Source organism: Anolis sagrei, chromosome 6, assembly GCF_037176765.1.
Source record: "Anolis sagrei isolate rAnoSag1 chromosome 6, rAnoSag1.mat, whole genome shotgun sequence".
Classification (NCBI taxonomy): Eukaryota; Metazoa; Chordata; class Lepidosauria; order Squamata; family Dactyloidae; genus Anolis; species Anolis sagrei.
This window is the reverse complement of record NC_090026.1, coordinates 36,308,388-36,327,522: the sequence shown is the minus strand read 5'-3', so window position 1 is coordinate 36,327,522 and position 19,135 is coordinate 36,308,388. Positions and strand designations below refer to the sequence as shown.

The 19,135-nt window shown below is 42.9% G+C and overlaps 1 protein-coding gene across 1 annotated transcript; it reads left to right on the top strand.

Annotated features, from left to right (window-relative positions):
• The first annotated feature begins 3,556 nt into the window (after positions 1–3,556).
• Positions 3,557–17,105, top strand: NAGLU (N-acetyl-alpha-glucosaminidase). The gene is made up of 6 exons (XM_060780952.2): positions 3,557–3,993; positions 9,230–9,377; positions 9,501–9,647; positions 11,216–11,301; positions 12,644–12,900; positions 14,598–17,105. Exons 1-6 carry the CDS (start codon positions 3,599–3,601, stop codon positions 15,812–15,814), a joined length of 2,250 nt encoding a protein of 749 aa, XP_060636935.2. The 5' UTR covers positions 3,557–3,598; the 3' UTR covers positions 15,815–17,105.
• Positions 17,106–19,135: the final 2,030 nt, after the last annotated feature.

Below are 19,135 nucleotides of genomic sequence, written 5' to 3'. Positions count from 1 at the left end.
CAGGTCTCCCATGACCAACAGAAAATACTGGAAGGATTTGGTGGGCATTGACCTTGAGTTTTGAAGTTGTAGTTCACCTACATCCAGAGAGCACTGTGGACTCAAACAATGATGGATCTGGACCAAACTTGGCACGAATATTCCATATGCCCAAATATGAACACAGCTGGAGTTTAAGGGAAATAGACCTTGACATTTGGGAGTTGTAGTTGCTGGGATTTATAGTTCACCTACAATCAAAGAGCATTCTGAACTCCACCAATGATGGAATTTAACCAAACATGGCATACAGGACTTCCATGACCAACAGAACACACTGGAAGGGTTTGGTGGGCATTGACCTTGAGTTTGGGAGTTGTAGTTCACCTACATCCAGAGACCACTGTGTACTCAAACAATGATGGATCTGGACCAAACTTGACACAAAAATTCCATATGCCCAAATATGAACACAGATGGAGTTTGGAGGAAATAGACCTTGACATTTGGGATTTGTAGTTACTGGGATTTATAGTTCACTACAATTAAAAAGCATTCTGAAACCCACAAACGACCGAAATGGGGCTAACTTCCCACACAGAACCCCCATGACCAACAGAAAATACCTCCTGACAAAGAGCCATCCAGTCATAAATATAGATAGATAGATATGTTTCTCTCTCACACACACAGATATAGTATCACAGATTTGAAAGAGACCCTTAAAGAAGGACTATGATATGTTGCATATTCCAGAGTAGGCAAACCAGACACTCTCCACATCAACACTGACAAAGAAACAACAAGAAATACTGTTTATTCACAAGCATAAAGGAATTACATATATTAGAAACCAACACTTTCTCGTTACTTTCTTTTCCAGATCATCAAACTGGGCCACAGCAACACGTGGCAGGGGACAGCTAGTACATACATACAATATAGTAAGCAATCACAATTATATACATAACAACTAGTATAGGAGGCTTGTAGAAGGTTGCTATTTCCAACAGATTCTGAAAACCAACTGGAATCAAGTGTGATTTAGGAGCTCAGCACGCATGGCCAATCATAAGGGACAATGGGATTTGCAGTTCAAAACATCTGGATATCAAAGATTTGATGATTTTTTGATTTCCCACAACATCGGATCTGTCAGGATGACAGTTTTCCACTTTTGCTCCTTCAAGCCTTCAGAAGCCACCACGGCCTTTTAAGGAAAGTTACTAGTTATGTCTGGTTTCTCAGCTATCACCAAGCAGAAGAGCAGCGTATAAGCAATGAAAGGGAAGAAAACCTGGAATCTGCTTACAGTGAAATAAAAACAAAAGGAAATCAAATCCACCGTGGCTTGCTGCATATTACAATTTTATGGCCATATCCTCCTATGAGCAGAGGAAAAAGTCAAGCGGCTGCTCTTACTGGTCCCTCCCATCATATGAGCAATGTTTCCCATTTCCTCAATGGTCAGCTGCCAGTGATTACATTCCAAGGGCATTATTTGCTCACAGATCTCATGATGAAAAACTGCTTTGAGAATGATTATATTTGGGTATGCAAGACAAGACACAATAAAAATGTCGGCTCGACTCTGAACTTCACTCTTTTCAATCTACATCTTGAACTGTAAATATTCAAGCCATTGCAAAGAAAACCCCATATAGACATCTATATGAGGGTTTCTTGGCCTTATATAGGTCAAGAATAGTTGGAGCTCTGTAGTTTCCCAAAAAAGGTGCTTGATTTAAGCTCAGGACTATTTATTTATTGTGTCAGAAGCGAATTGAGAATACAGTTACAATGTATAGAAAAACCATAAACAAAGTTAACTTGGCATTATACTACATTTCCTTTGAACAGAAGCTGGCCACTTCGAGTGCCTCTGGTGTTGCTGTAAGAAGGTCCTCCATTGTACATGTGGCAGGGCTCAGACTGCATTGTAGTAGGTGGTCTGTGGCTTCCTCTTCTCCACACTCACATGCCGTGGACTCCACTTTGTAGCCCCGTTTCTTAAAATTGGCTGTGCATCCCGTGGTGCCAGAGCGCAGTCTGTTCAGTGCTTTTCAAGTTGCCCAGTCTTCTGTGTGCCCAGGAAGGAGTTTCTCATCCAGTACCAGGCACTGATTGAGGCTCTGGGTTTTAACCTGCCACTTTTGGACTCTTGCTTGCTGAGGTGTACCTGAGTGTATCTCTGTAGATCTTAAGAAGCTGTTTCCTGATTTAAGGCATTTGCATGCGGTCTGATAGCCTAACAGAAGATGGGTCAGAGATATCAATGCCTTGGTCCTTTCATTACTGGCTGCTACTTCCTGACAGATAACAAAACGAAAGTTGCAGACTGTTATCCACACCCTGTTGTGTTATCATTAGCTATGTTAATCTGTTTACAGTTGCAAATAAGTCACAAGAAAATAACAGTCTGCGTATTCAGCAGCAAAGTAGCAAAGCATAAGGGCAGATGTCTGTGGACTCAGATAATCCAGTTCAAAGCAGGTACTGTAGGATTTTCTGCCTTGATATACTGGGATATAGGGTTGTGTGACATCACACTGGCAACAAAGATCCGCATCGTTAAAGCAATGGTATTCCCCATAGTCACCTACAGATGTGAGAGCTGGACCATAGGGAAGGCTGAGCTTTTTGATTGTTGCTTTTGAACTTTGGTGTTGGAGGAAAGTGCCGAGAGTGCCTTGGACTGCGAGAAGATCCAACCAGTCCATACTTCAAGAAATAAAGCTTGACTGCTCATTGGAGGGAAGGATAGTAGAGGCCAAGATGAAGTACTTTGGCCACATCATGAGAAGAAAGGAAAGTTTAGAGAAGAGTATGATGCTGGGGAAAATGGAAGGAAAAAGGAAGAGGGGCCGACCAAGGGCAAGATGGATGGACGGTATCCTTGAAGTGACTGGATTGACCTTGAAGGAGCTGGGGGTGGTGACGACCAACAGGGAGCTCTGGCGTGGACTGGTCCATGAAGTCACAAAGAGTCAAAAACGACTGAACTAATGAAAAACAACAACAACAGGGTTGTGTGGATGGGCCCTAAGAGTCTACTGTATTTTGAATTATATATATATGGAGACACCAAATACTTTTAGGTGCTAGGGCCTTTAAATGTCTCCGCCCCCATCCACACTGCCATGTCCTGTAGTTTGAATCATCATGATATGGTCAGTGTAGACCAGGCATGGGTGAACTTTGGCCCTCCAGGTTTTTGGACTCCAACACCTGGAGGGCCTAAGTTTGCCCATGCCCAGTGTAGACTCATACAATGCTGTTTAAACTCATATAATGCAGCCTAATGAGTTTAAACTGCATTATATGAGTCTACACTGACGATATAATGGTGTTTCAAACTGCAGTACATGGCAATGCAAGATAACTTTGCTCTGCCCATGCTTTCCACTGAAAACGCAAGAACTCTGTGTGGTTTGAATGAGGGCAGCGTTGGTTCTGGGGAAGGGCTTTGGCTACATTCCTGGGGGCGTGGCCTGGATCCCGATAGGCTGACGAGGGAGACACCCGGCAGCTCCTCGCTCGCCGATTGGCTAAGGCGCGCGGGAGAGGACGGCTCTTTAGAACGTTGCCTCCGCGCTCGCTTCCCGGTGGGGGCCTTGTGATGGCGCTCCGTCGGTGGCTTCTCCTGTCGGCGGTCGCCGCTCTGGCTGCCGGGTCTCTCCCTCCTTTGCAGCCGAAGATGGAGGACAAGCAGCAGGCGGAGGCGGTGAGGGAGCTGCTGGAGCGGCTGCTGGGCCCTCGGGCTGCCTCCGCCTTCGTGGTGTCGGTCAACCGGTCCTTAGCCGGGCCCAGCGGGCTGGACACTTACAAACTGAGCTCCAAGGAGCCGGGGGTCGTTGAGGTCGCTGGCTCCAGCGGAGTGGCCGCGGCTTCGGGGATCTACCGCTATTTGAAGGACTTCTGTGGATGCCACGTTTCCTGGTCTGGTTTGCAGCTCCGACTGCCGGATCGCCTCCCTCCGGTCCCAACAGAGATCTTCGTCACCAGCCCCAACAGGTGACCCATCAGTCGGCCACTTGGGATGCGTCTGCACTGTAGGATCAATCAGTTTGATACCGCTTGTCCCTTCCAGTTGCATACACTGTAATTATAATGCAGTTTGCCATGGTTCAATGGGGTGGAATCCATGGATTTGTAGTTTGGCAGAGAATAATAATAGTAATAGTAATGCTATTCCTTATCCAACTCTCCTAGTTCAAGCATAGGCAAACTTTGGCCCTTCAGGGGTCTTGGACTTCAACTCCCCATCATTCCTAACAGCCTCAGGCCCTTTCCTTTCCCCCCTCAGCAGCTTAAGCGGCTGAGGGGGAAAAGGAAGGGGCCTGAGGCTGTTAGGAATGATGGGAGTTGAAGTCCAAAACCCCTGGAGGGCCCAAGTTTGCCCATGCCTCTCTTAGTGCCTTGAGGCAGGCCACGGTACCATCAAACACACACAAAAATTGCAAAAATTCTATAAACACACATGTTAAAAGGTACTTCTATAAAAGATACATATTAAAATGTGTTTCTATGCAATGTATATTCAACGCACAAACACAGGTTTAAAATTCACGCTTCAAACTGGCTGGGTAGTCCTTCCAGAGAAGACTAAAAGCCTTGTAAAACTACAACTCCCATGATGCTATGGCAGTTCAGGTCAGGTCATATTTATTTATCGTGTCAGGAGTGAACCAAAACAGCTGTATTGCATTAAAAACAAACAAAACACAAAGTTTGCAGACTTGGTGTTCTATTACATGTCCTTTGACCAGTATCTGGCCACTTGGAGTGCCTCTGGGGTTGCTGCAAGAAGGTCCTCCATTGTGCATGTGGCAGGGCTCAGGTTGCATTGTAGTAGGTCGTCTGTAGTTTGCTCTTCTTCACACTCGCACGTCGTGGGTTCCACTTTGTAGCCCCATTTCTTAAGGTTGGCTCTGCATCTCGGGTGCCAGAGCACAGTCTGTTCAGCGCCTTCCAAGTTGCCCAGACTTCTGTGTGCCCAGGGGGCAGTCTCTCATCTGATATCAGCCACTGATTGAGGTTCTGGGTTTTACCCTGCCACTTTTGGACTCTCACTTGCTGGGGTGTTCCTGTAGATCTTAGAAAGCTATTTCTTGATTTAAGGTATTGGTGGTCTGGCTGATATCCGAATAGGGGATGGGTCGTAAATGTCACTGACTTTCCTTTCACTATTGTCTGCTACTTCCCGGTGGATATCAGGTGGTGCAATACTGGCTAAACAGTATAGTTTCTCCAGTGGTGTAGGGTGTAGACATCCTGTGATAATGTGGCATGTCTCATTAAGAGCCACATCCACTGTTTTAGCATGATGAGATGTATTCCACACTAGGCATGCGTACTCAGTAGCAGAGTAACAAAGCGCAAAGTCAAATGTCTTCACTGTGTTTGGTTGTGATCCCTAGTTTGTGCCAGTCAGCTTTCGTATGATATTGTTTCTAGCACCCACTTTTTGCTCGATTGTCAAGCAGTGCTTCTTATAAGTCAGAGCACTGTCCAGAGTCTAACAGAGTCATTCTCCAGCACTCAAGTCTCTATACCCCATTGGAAAATTGTAACCAGCCAGAAAGGATTTCAGGTTAAGAAGGCATAGTATCTTATCTGGAGGCTTGAGCCCAGAACCTTTTTATTTTGGGGATACAATACCTATATCTCCAGAACTGAGAGCCATTAATGATTCTATTTGCAGGTACTTTTGAAGAACCTATTTCACAGGAGTTCAGTGTTACTGTTGATGTGTTTTGAAAATGCATAATGTAGATTTCAAAGTGTGTTTGTATGTTTAAAATGGAATGCTATGTGCCGAATGTATGGAAATGTGTGTGCTTTCAATTAATACTGGCTGCCGATTGCTGGGTGCTTATTTTGCTCCTTCTTCAAATGTCGAACTAAAATATTTGGGAACAAATATACCAACAAATCAAATGTTCCCCTATTCCTGTTACTGGCAACTGAATCACTGCAAAAAAAAAAAAAAAAAAAAAAAGAAAGAAAGAAAAGAAAAGAAAAACACTGAGGGAAAACAAGCAAATGAAAGATCATGTCAATTCAGGAAGTAGCAGAGATTATGCTGATATGCAGCCGGATGCATTTAATGCAACAGGTCATGGTGCTATTGCTTTTTGTACTGTACAAACGCAGTATGAGCTTAAAACAGGAAAAGGGGTTGTTTTCTAAAATAAGTGAGACCAAAATAAGGAAGTAGAAAATTTAAAAAATCCTTTGTTTTTTTCCTGATGAATTTATATCAACAGAATAGCCTGAAACAGCTCCAAATATGATCAAGGTGGATTGTGGATCTAAATATATTTTCATCTGGATCCAGCATATTTTCTACCTTGACTTCAAAATACAATGGGACGTGAAAACTGCTTTTCATCACCAGATTTTGTAATGATTTTTGGTCATCACACCTCAATGTGTCTTTAGTCAATGTCCTTATGCAGCATTCTTTGTCATTGATCTACAATGCTGTATATTATGATGCGAAATAACACAGAGATTGGGGAGAAACATCTCTTTGGTCCAACCTCTTGACCTCTTTGTGTTTTGTGTGAATGATATGTGGGAGGTTTGTATACACTTTGGGCATACATGGAGACTGTGCATTTGAATGCTCTTATCCAGTCTTCTCAAAGCAGGTGCTCTCTTTTAGCAAATCTTATCTTAAAGTCTTTCTCTAGTAAACTCTTGGCTTATAAGTTTCATCCATAATAAAAGTAGAAGCTGAAATAAGTGTTCTCGTATAGTCCTCACCCTTTATTGCCCCATGTTTCCTTCCCCACTTCTCAATTTTCTCTCCTGTAACTTGCCCTCGTAGTGTGTGTGTGTGTGTGTGTGTGTGTGTGTGTGTATATATATATATATATATATATATACATACATACATACACACACTGATTGAAGGAAAAATTGCTCAGGCAGAGAACTTCAGTTTCTATTTTATTTTGTAGTTCCACAGAGTGATACTTACAAATAGTTAAAATCTACTTCTGTGACAGGCTCACAGATATTTTAGATTATGAAAATTCCTCCCAAATTAAGTTGTTGGGATGGACGGTAGGGTGGAAATTGAATAGATTTACATCTAGTTCTGGTACTGAAAACAAGTTCCTCAACTGAGTGTTGAGGCCCTCAAACTAAGGCCCGGGGGCTGGATACAGCCCTCCAAGGTCATTTACCCGGCCCTTGCTCAGAATCAACCTAACTCCGAAATGACTTGAAAGCACGCAACAACAATCCTATCTCATCAGCCAAAATCAGGCCCACACTGAAATAATAATAAGTTTATATTTGTTAAAATTGTTCTTCATTTTAATTATTGTATTGTTTTTAAGTATTTTTGCACTACAAATAAGATATGTCCATTGTGCATAGGAATTCTTTTTTCAAATTATAATCTGGCCCTCGAACAGTTTGAGTGACTGTGACCTGGCCCACTGTTTAAAAAGTTTGAAGATCCCTGGTCTATAAGATTGTATGGGCACTCTTATCCATTGAGCCATTGCTTAAAACTTCGTTTTTGTTCAGTGGTTCCCAACCTTTGGTCCTCCAGGTGTTTTGGACTTCGACTCCCAGAAATCCCAGTCAGCTTACCAGCTGTTAGGAATTGTGGCAGCTGAAGTCCAAAACACCTGGAGGACCAAAGGTTGGGAACCACAAGTGTTGAACCTGCAAGTGTTCCTCAGAAACCAATTAATTGACCATATTGCTAAAGAGACGGTAGCGAGTAATGTTGCTGCACATTTTCTCTGTCCACATTTGGCTTGTGCAAACTGCATGCTCTAATGTGCAAAACAGCAGTATCATCACGGTAGTAGAGAAACGGTCAAAAGGCAGCCATAGCAGATGTAGTAGTAATAGTAAGTGGTGTGAGCATGTTGTGTAAACAAGAGTTGTTGTGGCCATCACAAGAAATGCAGATTAGACGCGTCAGCTTGCTGGAAAAGGCCTGAGGTTGAATCTATTCTAGAACTCCTTGGCCCTTTTATAGGACAGTCCTATTTCCAAGGCCCCGTCCATGATACCATCGCCGACCTCTTCCCTTTCATGTGGCACAAATACTCAAGTCACGCAAGACTCCCTTCACCCTGCCAACCTCTGTGTTTTTGCCAAGACCTTTGTCTGCTTACAAGCCAAGGGACGGCTCTTCTAACGAGGTTGGCTAATTGAGCTGATCTTTGAAAGAGAGAGACTGACATGATGTCCTACATGCAAGGAGTCCAAATGCACACATAGGAGCCCATCTGTAGATCATCCCAGAGACTGGTGGACTAGCTTGAGTAGGAAGGAATGAGGGACACAAAACCTTTCCTCTTAGGGTCCTTCCAGACAGGCTCTACATCCCAGGATCTGAGCCCAAGTTTTATGTTTATCTCAGATTATCTGGTAGTAGGGACTCATATAATCCAGTTTAATGCAAAAAAACCTGGGACAAGATCCTAAGATATAGGGCTTGTCTGGAAGGGCCCCACACACACATGGACAAAATCTGCTTGGCAGATCTCCATAGATTGGTGTATGTATTGTTGATGTTGTATCTGTTCAACTCATTTTTGATTTATGGTCATCTTATCATAGCTTTTTCTGCGGTTGAGAGTGTGGCTTCAAGAGCTGTGTTATGCTCAGCTAGGAGAAGAGAAGCCTGAGAGGGGACCTGATAATTCTGTTGAAATATTTGAAAGGATGTCTCCTTGAGGAGTTGCTAAGCTTGTTTTCTGCTGCTCTAAAGTGTGAGACACAAAGCAATGGATTCAAATGGCAGGAAAGAAGAGTTGCACATCAACATTAGGAAGAACTTCCTAATGGTAAGAGCAGTTCAGTGGTGGAATATTCTCCTTAAGAGTATGGCGGAGTGTCCTTCTCTTGAAGTTTTTCAATAGGATGGTAATCTGTCGGGAGTGTTTTGGTTGTGTTCTACAGCATGGCAGAGGGTGGAACTGGGATGGCCCTGATGGTCTGTTCCAACTCCGTGATTCTATGGCAGGCATGGGCAAACTTGAGCCAGGTGTTTTGGACTTCAGCTCCCACAATTCCTAACAACCAATAGGCTGTTGGGAATTGTGGGAGTTGAAGTCCAAAACACCTGGAGGGCCCAAGTTTCCCCATGCCTGTTCTAGATGAAGGGTAGGCATGCAGCAAATGGCTCCAGATGTTCTGACTAAGTAACTGAGGCATCAATTGTAGAAGGTGTCAACAAATAAGTATTTTACAGTTCTGTTAATCTTTCTCCAAGATTCCGCTTCTATCAGAATGTCTGCACCCAGAGTTATTCATATGTGTGGTGGAACTGGGACCGCTGGGAACGGGAGATTGATTGGATGGCCCTCCATGGCATCAACATGGCATTGGCATTCACTGGGCAGGAAGCCATCTGGCAACGGGTAAGGTACCCAATATGTTGTTTACGCTGTTATCATTGTGACTTACACCGTGGTTTAAGCAACCATTTTCCTCAAGGCAGCTCATGGTAACTAAATTTCATTACTGCCATTCTTTCTCTCCAGGTATATTTGTCTCTGGGTCTGAACCAGTCTGAAATAGATGAATATTTTACTGGCCCGGCTTTCCTGGCATGGAACCGGATGGGAAACCTGCACACCTGGGCAGGACCTCTGCCCCTGTCATGGCATCTGAAACAACTCTACCTGCAGGTACCTGGTCCTGAACTTGGTAGTGGTTCTCTTAGTCAACACAGCACTCTGTCAGTGCTTCCCTATGCTGTTCAGTTGTTTTTTCAGTGTTTTGATTTCTGAGGCAAAGAACAAGTTGGCATTCCCTCTATACCAGTGGTTCCCAACCTTTTTTTGACCAGGGACCACTTTAACCAAGGACTACTCTCCAATATTAGTACCAAAAGGGTTACAAATCAGTTTTTGGTCAACTTTAGATTCGGTTTGGTTATTTGGGGTGCTGATTCAGAAAATTGCATTGGATAGACCACATCAGTCCTAGTTTCTGATACAGAACATATACTATCCAGTAGTCGCCATCTGCTCGCCCACAGAAAAACATATTTAATAATCTAGAGCTGATGTGGTAGTAGTAATCTTTTGTGGGTAGTCAGCCTCTCCCCTCTCTACATCCCCATTGCCTTGGCCCTATAAGAGGGTTTCATGTAACCGTCGCTCTCGTTGCTGCATGGTTTCAAGGCAATGGTGTAGTAATGAGATTTAAACTCCATTATATCTTGGCTCCCAACTTCTCCAGGACTGCGGTAGGGGCTGAAACTTACATTTGGTGCAGTAGGAGAACATTTGCAGCAACAATGACAGAAGCAAGTAAATAACATTTATCTCCCAAGAGCATTTTCTAAATTTATTTAAAAGGATGTCTGATTTTTACATTAAAAATAAGCTGGAATGTATCATATTTTTATTTTCGATAATTCAGGCCATGTCATACGTCCAAAATATTACTGCCTCATTTTAATCATTCTTTTCCCAGTGAAAATTCAAGTTAGATTGTCTCTCAGATTTTTTTTGTCAGACCATGAAAATAATCTCTAAAATTCAACCGCAGTGCCATCTTTAATTTGAGCTATTTCTCCCCAAAATTAGCTTTCTTAATGGCATTTTTCACATCCATAGTAAAGGTAAAAATTTCCCCTGATATTAAGTCTAGTCGTGTTTGACTCGGCGGGGGGGGGGGGGGTGCTCATCTTAATTTCTAAGCTGAAGAGCCAGTGTTGTCCATCAACACCTCCAAGGTCATGTGGCCAGCATGACTGCATGAAGTGCCTTTACCTTCCCTCTGGTAGTACAGCGGGCATAGACATAAAATAATTCTGTGGCATGGATCACCTGACTTTGCTATTGAGCTTTATATCTTGACACTTAAGGATCTCATTCCACCATTGCTCCCCTTCTAAACTTTAATCTCCTTATTTCCTGACTAGTGTCCCCACTGCATTTTTCCTCAGAATGGTATAGTCTCTTATAATACTGGAATCTCAGAAGACTGTGTAAGAGGGAAATTTAACCATATATACACATCACCCAATCCAAAAGCTGTCCAAACCACATTTTTTCCAAATAGCTTAACTTAAATGAAAGAAAAACGATGCCAGAGACTGAAGCCCAGTTTTGTGTTTTAACTGTAGAATTCACAACACCTTTCCTAAAACATGGGCCTTTTCCTGGAGGTTACTGATCAGGACACAAAATAGGTTCTTCTGCGAGCCTCATTTTCCTGCTCCATCCTGCTCTCTTTGTCTTCCCAGTACAGGATCCTGGAGAGAATGCGAACCTTGGGAATGTTGACAGTACTGCCAGCCTTCTCTGGACACATCCCTCGTGGTATTTTAAGGTAAATGCTGCCCATTCTTCATGTAAGGGTAATCAGTGGCCTTGGGATAACAAGAACAGATCATTAGGGTTGATATCAGGTCAAGTTATTGGCTCATCTAAACCAGGTTGTCAGTAGCATACTCCAGCGGTACCTTTGTGGTCTATGGATATAAAAGAAATTTCTCCATGTGCTCGCCTACAACCCCTAGTATTTGTTATTGGTCCCCCATCCAAATACTAACCAGGGCTGGGTTTGCTTAGCTTCCAAGATCAAGTGGCTACCCAGTGTAAAAGAGTGATCAAGGAGAGAAATGAGGATGTATGATACAACTTATGTAATATTTTCCTCCTCATTATATAACGTATCTTGTTGTGTAATTTGTAATTCCGTTTTCCACATGCTTTTCAAGTTCCATATTGTTGAAAAGCATGTGGGAAATGGATTTACAAATTACACAACAAGATATGTTCTGTAATTTGAACAGTGACAATAGAGACGATAAGGAATACAAAAGTAAGAGAAATGAGGAGGAAAATATTACATACGTTGTATCATACATCCTGCCAATTAGTGTACTATTATAAAAAGGGGAGCAGTCAATGCTGGCAACAGAAAGGGTGATTTATGCATGTGATGTGTGAATGCGAACAAGTACAATACTTCTGGCAGACTATACAAAATGTGTCAAACCAAATATTTGGAATCGATTGGGTTAAAACAAAAGAAATTGTGGTCTTCATCCAAAGAGAGGGCATGAGAAATTACAGGGAAATAAAGAAAGCAATAATCGAGTACACACAAGCGGTGATAGTATTAGAATGGAAATACGAATTAAAGTGGACAGTATATAAATGATATCAGTATATGGTGGATCAAATGGAATGTGAAATTATGGATGTAAAATTAAATGATTCAAAAGGTAATGAAAATAGAATGAGAGAAGTTGAAGAAAGATAGTACCGGGTTAAGAATTATATTATGAATAAGTCTAGACATCAGGCCATAAGAAATAGAATAATAATAATAATAATAATAATAAGGATTAATATGTAAAAGAATCCTTGTGGTGGTGGTGGGAATTATAAATGTTGTGTATGTGTATGGCCTAAAATAAAAATATAGTATTAAAAATGAGGAAACACAGATGGAATGAGGTTATGGAGAGGAGAAGGTTAACTGCAGGTTTGATTCTGGCATTGTCCAAAAGAGCAGACCTGTCACTCTCATTTCTTCTTATCTTCTGCAACTTGGGTTTTCTGAGTTCTTTGACCAAAAGCTTACAGTGCAACATTTTGCACACAATAATTTAAATTATCAATTGATACTGCAGTGCTTTTCTGATTTTTTTTTCATGTCGTAGAGTTTTCCCTCGGGTCAACGTCACACGGCTAGGGAGTTGGAGCCACTTTGACTGCACTTTCTCATGTTCCTACCTCTTATCACCTGAAGATCCCATGTTCCAGGTCATTGGGACCCTCTTTTTGAAGGAACTAATCAAGGAGTTTGGTACAGATCACGTGTATAGTGCCGACACCTTCAATGAGATGCGTCCACTCTCTTCAGATCCTGCCTACCTCTCCCAGGTCAGCGCAGCTGTCTTCCGCTCCATGACAGGAGGTAGGACTCAGCAAGTCCTCTTGTCTCATCATTACCCTCCTGTCGTTTCTCTTCCAATCAACTCTAGTTTATAACTCTTTCACCCATGTTGGTATTTCTCTTTGACCTCACCTGTATTGGAGAAAAGCTTCTGTGTTATCTGTGCAAATATAGATCTCCAAACAATATTCCACCTGTCTTGGTTTATTCCCTGTGAATTTCCAGAATCAGCCAGATTTTTGGAAACTCAAGGAAGGAGATGGTTTTAAAAAAAGATCCTAGGAAATCCTTATATCAGCTTCCTACATATCAGCTTCCTTGTCTTCTTACACTCTATACCTCTAGTATCCCAGATATAACATGTGGTGAGTGGAGGATGAGGAAAAAAATCTGTGACTGGATGCTGTAGCAGGAATATGACTGTATAACCCAGAACCATAAAAGCCTGGTATTTGCCATCTGGAGGAGTCATAAATTAGAAGGACTATGTGTTGTAGTTTGGCAAGCATCAGATGATTTTTCTGAATGTTCAGAGGATGAGGGGGATAATGGGTTCAGTGAGTGTTCGGAGACAATTGCAGACAGCAGAAGTTGATGTTTGGAATTCCTCACCTGGTTCCCTGGCAGTAGAGGAAACTGAAAGTACTAGTTCCCTTGAAAAAAGGCCTTGGGAAGCTGAGGAGCTTCGAAGGGAGTGTAGATTAGACCTGAGAATGCAGGGCGTGAAAAACAGGCGAAGATTATTCTCAGAGAATTCGCAATAAGACTTTGAAGTCCAGATGTGTTCGGCATGATGTCATAGGTGCCTGGCAGGCTTAAATTAAGTGGTTTGGTTCCAGGCCTCTCAGAGGAGACAATGTTGCTAATGAGGATTCTGTCTCCTGTTCATGATTCCAAGTTCATGCTTCCTGTATTGCCAAGATTCCTCTTTCATGTTCCTGTTTATGCCTATGAACCTTTGGAGAAGTTATCTTGGGGGGGGGGGGGGGGTCCTGTTTCCATATTCATGAATACACCTTCGGATTAATTCTATGATTTTGGATTCCCTGGTTTTGGTGTTTACCCTGGCATTTTTGGATTAGTGCTACTAACTCTGGTTTCTTTTGTGTTTTATTTTATATTTTTATATTGTGTTTTATTTTATATCCTTAGTATCTCTTTTGGATTTGCCCCTTTTCCCTTTTTATATGCTTTCTTTAACAAACATTCCTTTATTGGATCACTGGACTCTGGTGTGGTGCTGGGTGAAAGGAGTGTTCCAGTGTTAGGGTGCAACGCTATGGTAGATTGAAGAAGTCCCTCCCAGAGCTCAGAAAAGTTACTTTTTGGAGTATAGCTCCTACAATCCTCCAAGCAGGTATTCTGATTGGGGATTCTGGAAGGTGCATTCCACAAAACGTGATGTCTCCAAGCTCTGGACTGTCTATTATGGGATTTCCAATTGTGGATTCTGTGTGTGTGTGTGTGTGCGTGCGTGCGTGCGTGCATGTGGTTGTGAAAATTCAGGTATGTATGATCTCAGTCAATATTTCATTTATGGAAACAATACAATTTTTGGTGACCTATTAGATGCAAAGTAGTTCCCAGAAATACAATTCTGATGCAGTAAAAAGTAGAGGATTTGAGATGTTTTAGAGATCTGCAAATAGAAGTAAGTGATATCTATTTGGTCCTGCTTTTTTTTCCCTTGTAATAATTTGTGGTGTCTCTCCCTACAGCTGATCCCAGTGCCTTGTGGCTGATGCAGGGCTGGCTTTTCCAGCACCAACCTGACTTTTGGCAACCAGCTCAAGTCCGAGCCCTCTTGCAGGGTGTGCCTCTTGGCAGGATGGTGGTGTTGGACCTCTTTGCCGAATCCAAGCCTGTCTACTCTTGGACAGAGTCCTTCTATGGGCAGCCTTTCATCTGGTGCATGCTTCACAACTTTGGTGGGAACCATGGCCTTTTTGGCACAGTGGAGAGCATCAACCAGGGTCCCTTCAAAGCCAGAGGTTTCCCCAACTCCACCATGGTGGGCATTGGCTTGACCCCTGAAGGCATTGAACAGAACGATGTGATGTATGAGCTGATGACGGACCTGGGCTGGTGTAAGGAGCCAGTCAATCTTCAGCAGTGGGTGGCCTCGTATGCCACACAGCGCTACGGCGCCACAAATGCGCAGGCGATAGAGGCCTGGCAAAGACTGCTGCAAAGTGTCTACAATTGCTCGGGTGTTTGCATCAACCACAACCACAGCCCGCTGGTACACCGTCCATCTTTGCGAATGAACATGGACCTATGGTACAATCAGAGTGACGTTTATGAAGCTTGGAGGCTACTACTGAGTTCAGCCAAAGAGCTTGGCTCCAGCAGCACCTTTAACTACGACTTGGCAGATGTCACGCGCCAGGCCATGCAGCAGCTTGTGAGTGACTATTACCAGGAGATCAAACAGGCATTTCAGAGCCACATGCTATCTCGCCTCCTTACAGCTGGTGGTGTGTTGGTCTACGACCTTCTCCCAGAATTGGACAATCTCTTGGCCAGTGACTGGCGTTTTTTGCTCGGCCGCTGGCTGGAGGATGCCCGCTCAACAGCCACCAGTGACAGAGAGGCAGAGCTGTATGACCTCAATGCCCGCAACCAACTGACCCTCTGGGGGCCCAGTGGCAACATTTTGGACTATGCCAATAAACAGCTGGGAGGCCTGGTGCTGGATTATTATGGGGTGCGTTGGAGCCTCTTTGTTTCCACCTTGGTGGAATGCCTCAACACGGGGACACCATTTCACCAAAACCAGTTCAACCAAGCCGTCTTCCAAGTGGAGAGGGGATTTATCTACAATGGGAAACGGTACCCAACTAAGGCTGTCGGTAACACACTGGAGATAGTCACAAAGATATTTCTCAAGTATTACCCTTCGGCCATGAAGCGTGGACATTTGAGATCTATGTGACAGAGGCTTCCTCTTTATAGTTCTTTGGACCAGTAATGCTACCAACTGGACAGGCCTTTCCTTGTCTTGGTGCTGTGTTTCAGAGCTGAGGCTCCCCAGCTTGTCACAGTACTTTCTTGAATGCACATATTATTTTCCTCTATTGCACTGGGATTGGGGAGGCAAGGGGAGGGGATGCTAGCTGTCAGAAAGACTTCAGAGGTAAAACCTAGCTGGAAGTACAGCTCTTTGGCCTGGAAAATTTGCATCCAAGCTCCCAGTGTTTGTGATTGGTGATTATGCTCAGGAACTCAGCACATGCTCTTAAGAATCAGTGGTACTTGTGATCCACATGCTCTAGAGCTGGCTCAAATTGAGCTCAGTACTCAGAAGTGGGGTATGCTGCTTTAGATTTGGAGGGCTATGGGTGATAACAGTGCCTTTCCTCATACCATTGGCATCCTAGCCTGATGCTCTTCCCTCACCACATTTCATTATCCTTTGCACTCAAGCTCAGTGTGGTTTCTTTATGCCACTTCCCCAGCCTCTAAAATACATCTGAAGGAGAGGACTTTTGTAAGTAAGTCAAGAAGTATTCAAGCATTTGAGAGTCTAGAGCAGGAATGGGAAACTTATGGCCTTCCAATGTAATTAAATGGAACTTTCTCTCTTTGCTATTGGGCAGGGCTGATGGAAGTTGTAGTCCAACAGTCTCAAGGACTATACATTTCTCACACCTGAGCTACTATGACCTTAGGGGGCTTGAAACCAAAAAAAGGAGGTAGGAAAGACAAGACACCGTTTCTTCTTGCTTGCCAGGAGAAAGACTTAAAAGATACCAAATTGAAAGCAGTGCTTGCCCTGGGATTCATTGGCTGAGCTCAGGGACAATTATAATAAAGGTAGGCATGAAATTGTTATGCAGAATGCTCTTTTCTGACAGGACAACCTTACAAGATGAGAGGAGAATAGTTGGCATTGTTGGGAAGGAAACACTTAAGTAATTCCTCTTGTGATGATGACTCTATGACTGACTTGAGGTGGGGTTTGGGACCTTCCGCACAGCACTTCTGGGTTTTTGGTATAAAAGGCAAATACAATGAAATTGTAATATCAACATTTTTATTTTTATTGTTTTATATATTCTTCAATCTGTCTTAACTCTTCAATGTGCCTTGTGGTCCTTAAATGACAAAGAGGCAAGTTTACATATTGGATGTATATATTTTGTTCACACAAGAAATGTTTAATCTCTGTAATTATGTTTGATTTAATATCTATATAAAAGTGTTTTTACCTGTGGTAAGAAAGACGCATAATGGGTTATTTTTGTACTTCACATTTTTTAAAAGGTAACGTGTATCTTGTGAATTCCAGAAACTATGCAGTTTATCATATTTACTGTATATATTTGAGTATAAGCCAACCCAATACAAGCTAAGGCACCTAATTTCACACTTGGGAAAATTTTGTTATTGTTCATTCGTTCAGTCGTTTTCGACTCTTCGTGACCTCATGGACCAGCTCACGCCAGAGCTCCCTGTCGGCTGTCACCACCCCCAGCTCCTTCAAGTTCAAGCCAGTCACTTCAAGGATCCCATCCATCCATCTTGCTCTTGGTCGGTCCCTCTTCCTTTTTCCTTCCATTTTCCCCAGCATCATTGTCTTCTCTAAGCTTTCTTGTCTTCTCATGATGTGGCCAAAGTACTTCATCTTTGCCTCTAATATTCTTCCTTCCAATGAGCAGTTGGGCTTTATTTCCTGAAGTATGGACTGGTTGGATCTTCTCACGGTCCAAGGCACTCTCAGAACTTTCCTCCAACACCACAGTTCAAAAGCATCTATCTTCCTTCACTCGGCCTTCCCTATGGTCCAGCTCTCACATCCATAGGTGACTATGGGGAATACCATTGCTTTAACTATGTGGATCTTCGTTGCCAGTGTGATGTTGGGAAAACTTATTAACTCATATATAAGCTGAGGGTGGGTAAATACTGCTGGTCACCTTCCTTCTTTCCTTCCACAGCCATAGTAGGAGAGGGCCTCACCATTGTGGGAGAATCAACTGAATGCCTTTAGTAAAAGGATATACATTTGGGATATCCATCAGAGGGAAGCTACCGAAAGCAAATTACTGGAGCACGTAATGCCAGCAACATAGCCTCTTATTGTTAATTCAACATACAGACACAGCACACACATAAATATTGAAGGGAACATGAAACACATGTGGAGATGAGTATTAAAAAGAGCCCAATTATTTTTGTAAAAGTTAATGAGCCACAGAAAATTCCTCGTAATCCTTTTATGATGTGGGGCATAGCAATGCTTGGGAAAGTTATTTTAAGTTGTAATTCTCTGAGTTTAAGTGACAGAGACACATATGCCATCATAACTCCCTTTTAGGTCAGGAAAAGTAATTATTGCAATGTACATATTTTTAGCAATAGTTATTTTAAAAAATCCTGAATGTCATATTATACAGTTTGCCCTAGCTGTGCCTCAGTCATTTCTAGCCATAGCTTAACCCCTCAGGCACTTTACTATGGGCAAAAGGGGTGGTGCAGGTATGTTTGGTCTGCCCTTGTGCACCTTTTCTAGGTGTGCAGGGCTAGCAAGAACACATCCAGGTGCATTCAGGCTAGGGAATTAAACCCACTCATTGTTATTGTGCAGTTGAGCAGGAAGTGCGTTGAAGGAGCAACCTGCACCTTCCTCATTGTTAGCATAGATTTAGTAGCGGAGACTTGTGTTTTGCTACTGTGCTTATTAGATTCTTAACTATTGTGACACTGGCTGTGATGCTAGGAGGAGCATGTAAGTTGCAGTCCTAAAGCATAACTTAAATGCTCCCTGTGTTAGGTACAAGTGGGAGACTTATTTCAACTCAAGGGCAGGATCTCGGGGCCATATTCCGCAAGTGGGTGGCATCAAGGTCATGGGACAGAGGCAGAACAATATGGTCACACCCTGGTAATTCATTTGTGCATCGAACATAGGAAGTGCAGTTCAATCCAATGCATGTAAATGCAGGAGGAAAACATAGTGAGAAAATGCCTTAGACTGTAAAGCATAGCAACTAAAACAGTGGTTTTCAACCTTCCTAATGCCATGACATTTCATGTCATGGTGACCCCCAACCATAACATTTTTTTTGTTGCATCTTCATTACTGTAATTTTGCTACTGTTACGAATCGTAATGTAAATATCCAATACGCCAGATGTATTTTCATTCACTGGACCGAATTTGGCACAAATACCCAATACACCCAAATTTGAATACTGGTGGGGTTGGGGTGGATTGATTTTGTCATTTGGGAGTTGTAGTTGCTAGGATTTGT

Excerpts from the sequence above, each read along its gene's own strand:
- NAGLU (XM_060780952.2), top strand. The coding sequence starts at position 3,599 with ATGGCGCTCCGTCGGTGGCTTCTCCTGTCGGCGGTCGCCGCTCTGGCT. Across the intron at positions 3,994-9,229 it reads TTCGTCACCAGCCCCAACAG|ATTCCGCTTCTATCAGAATG; the intron begins GTGACCCATCAG and ends TCTTTCTCCAAG. Across the intron at positions 9,378-9,500 it reads AGGAAGCCATCTGGCAACGG|GTATATTTGTCTCTGGGTCT; the intron begins GTAAGGTACCCA and ends CTTTCTCTCCAG.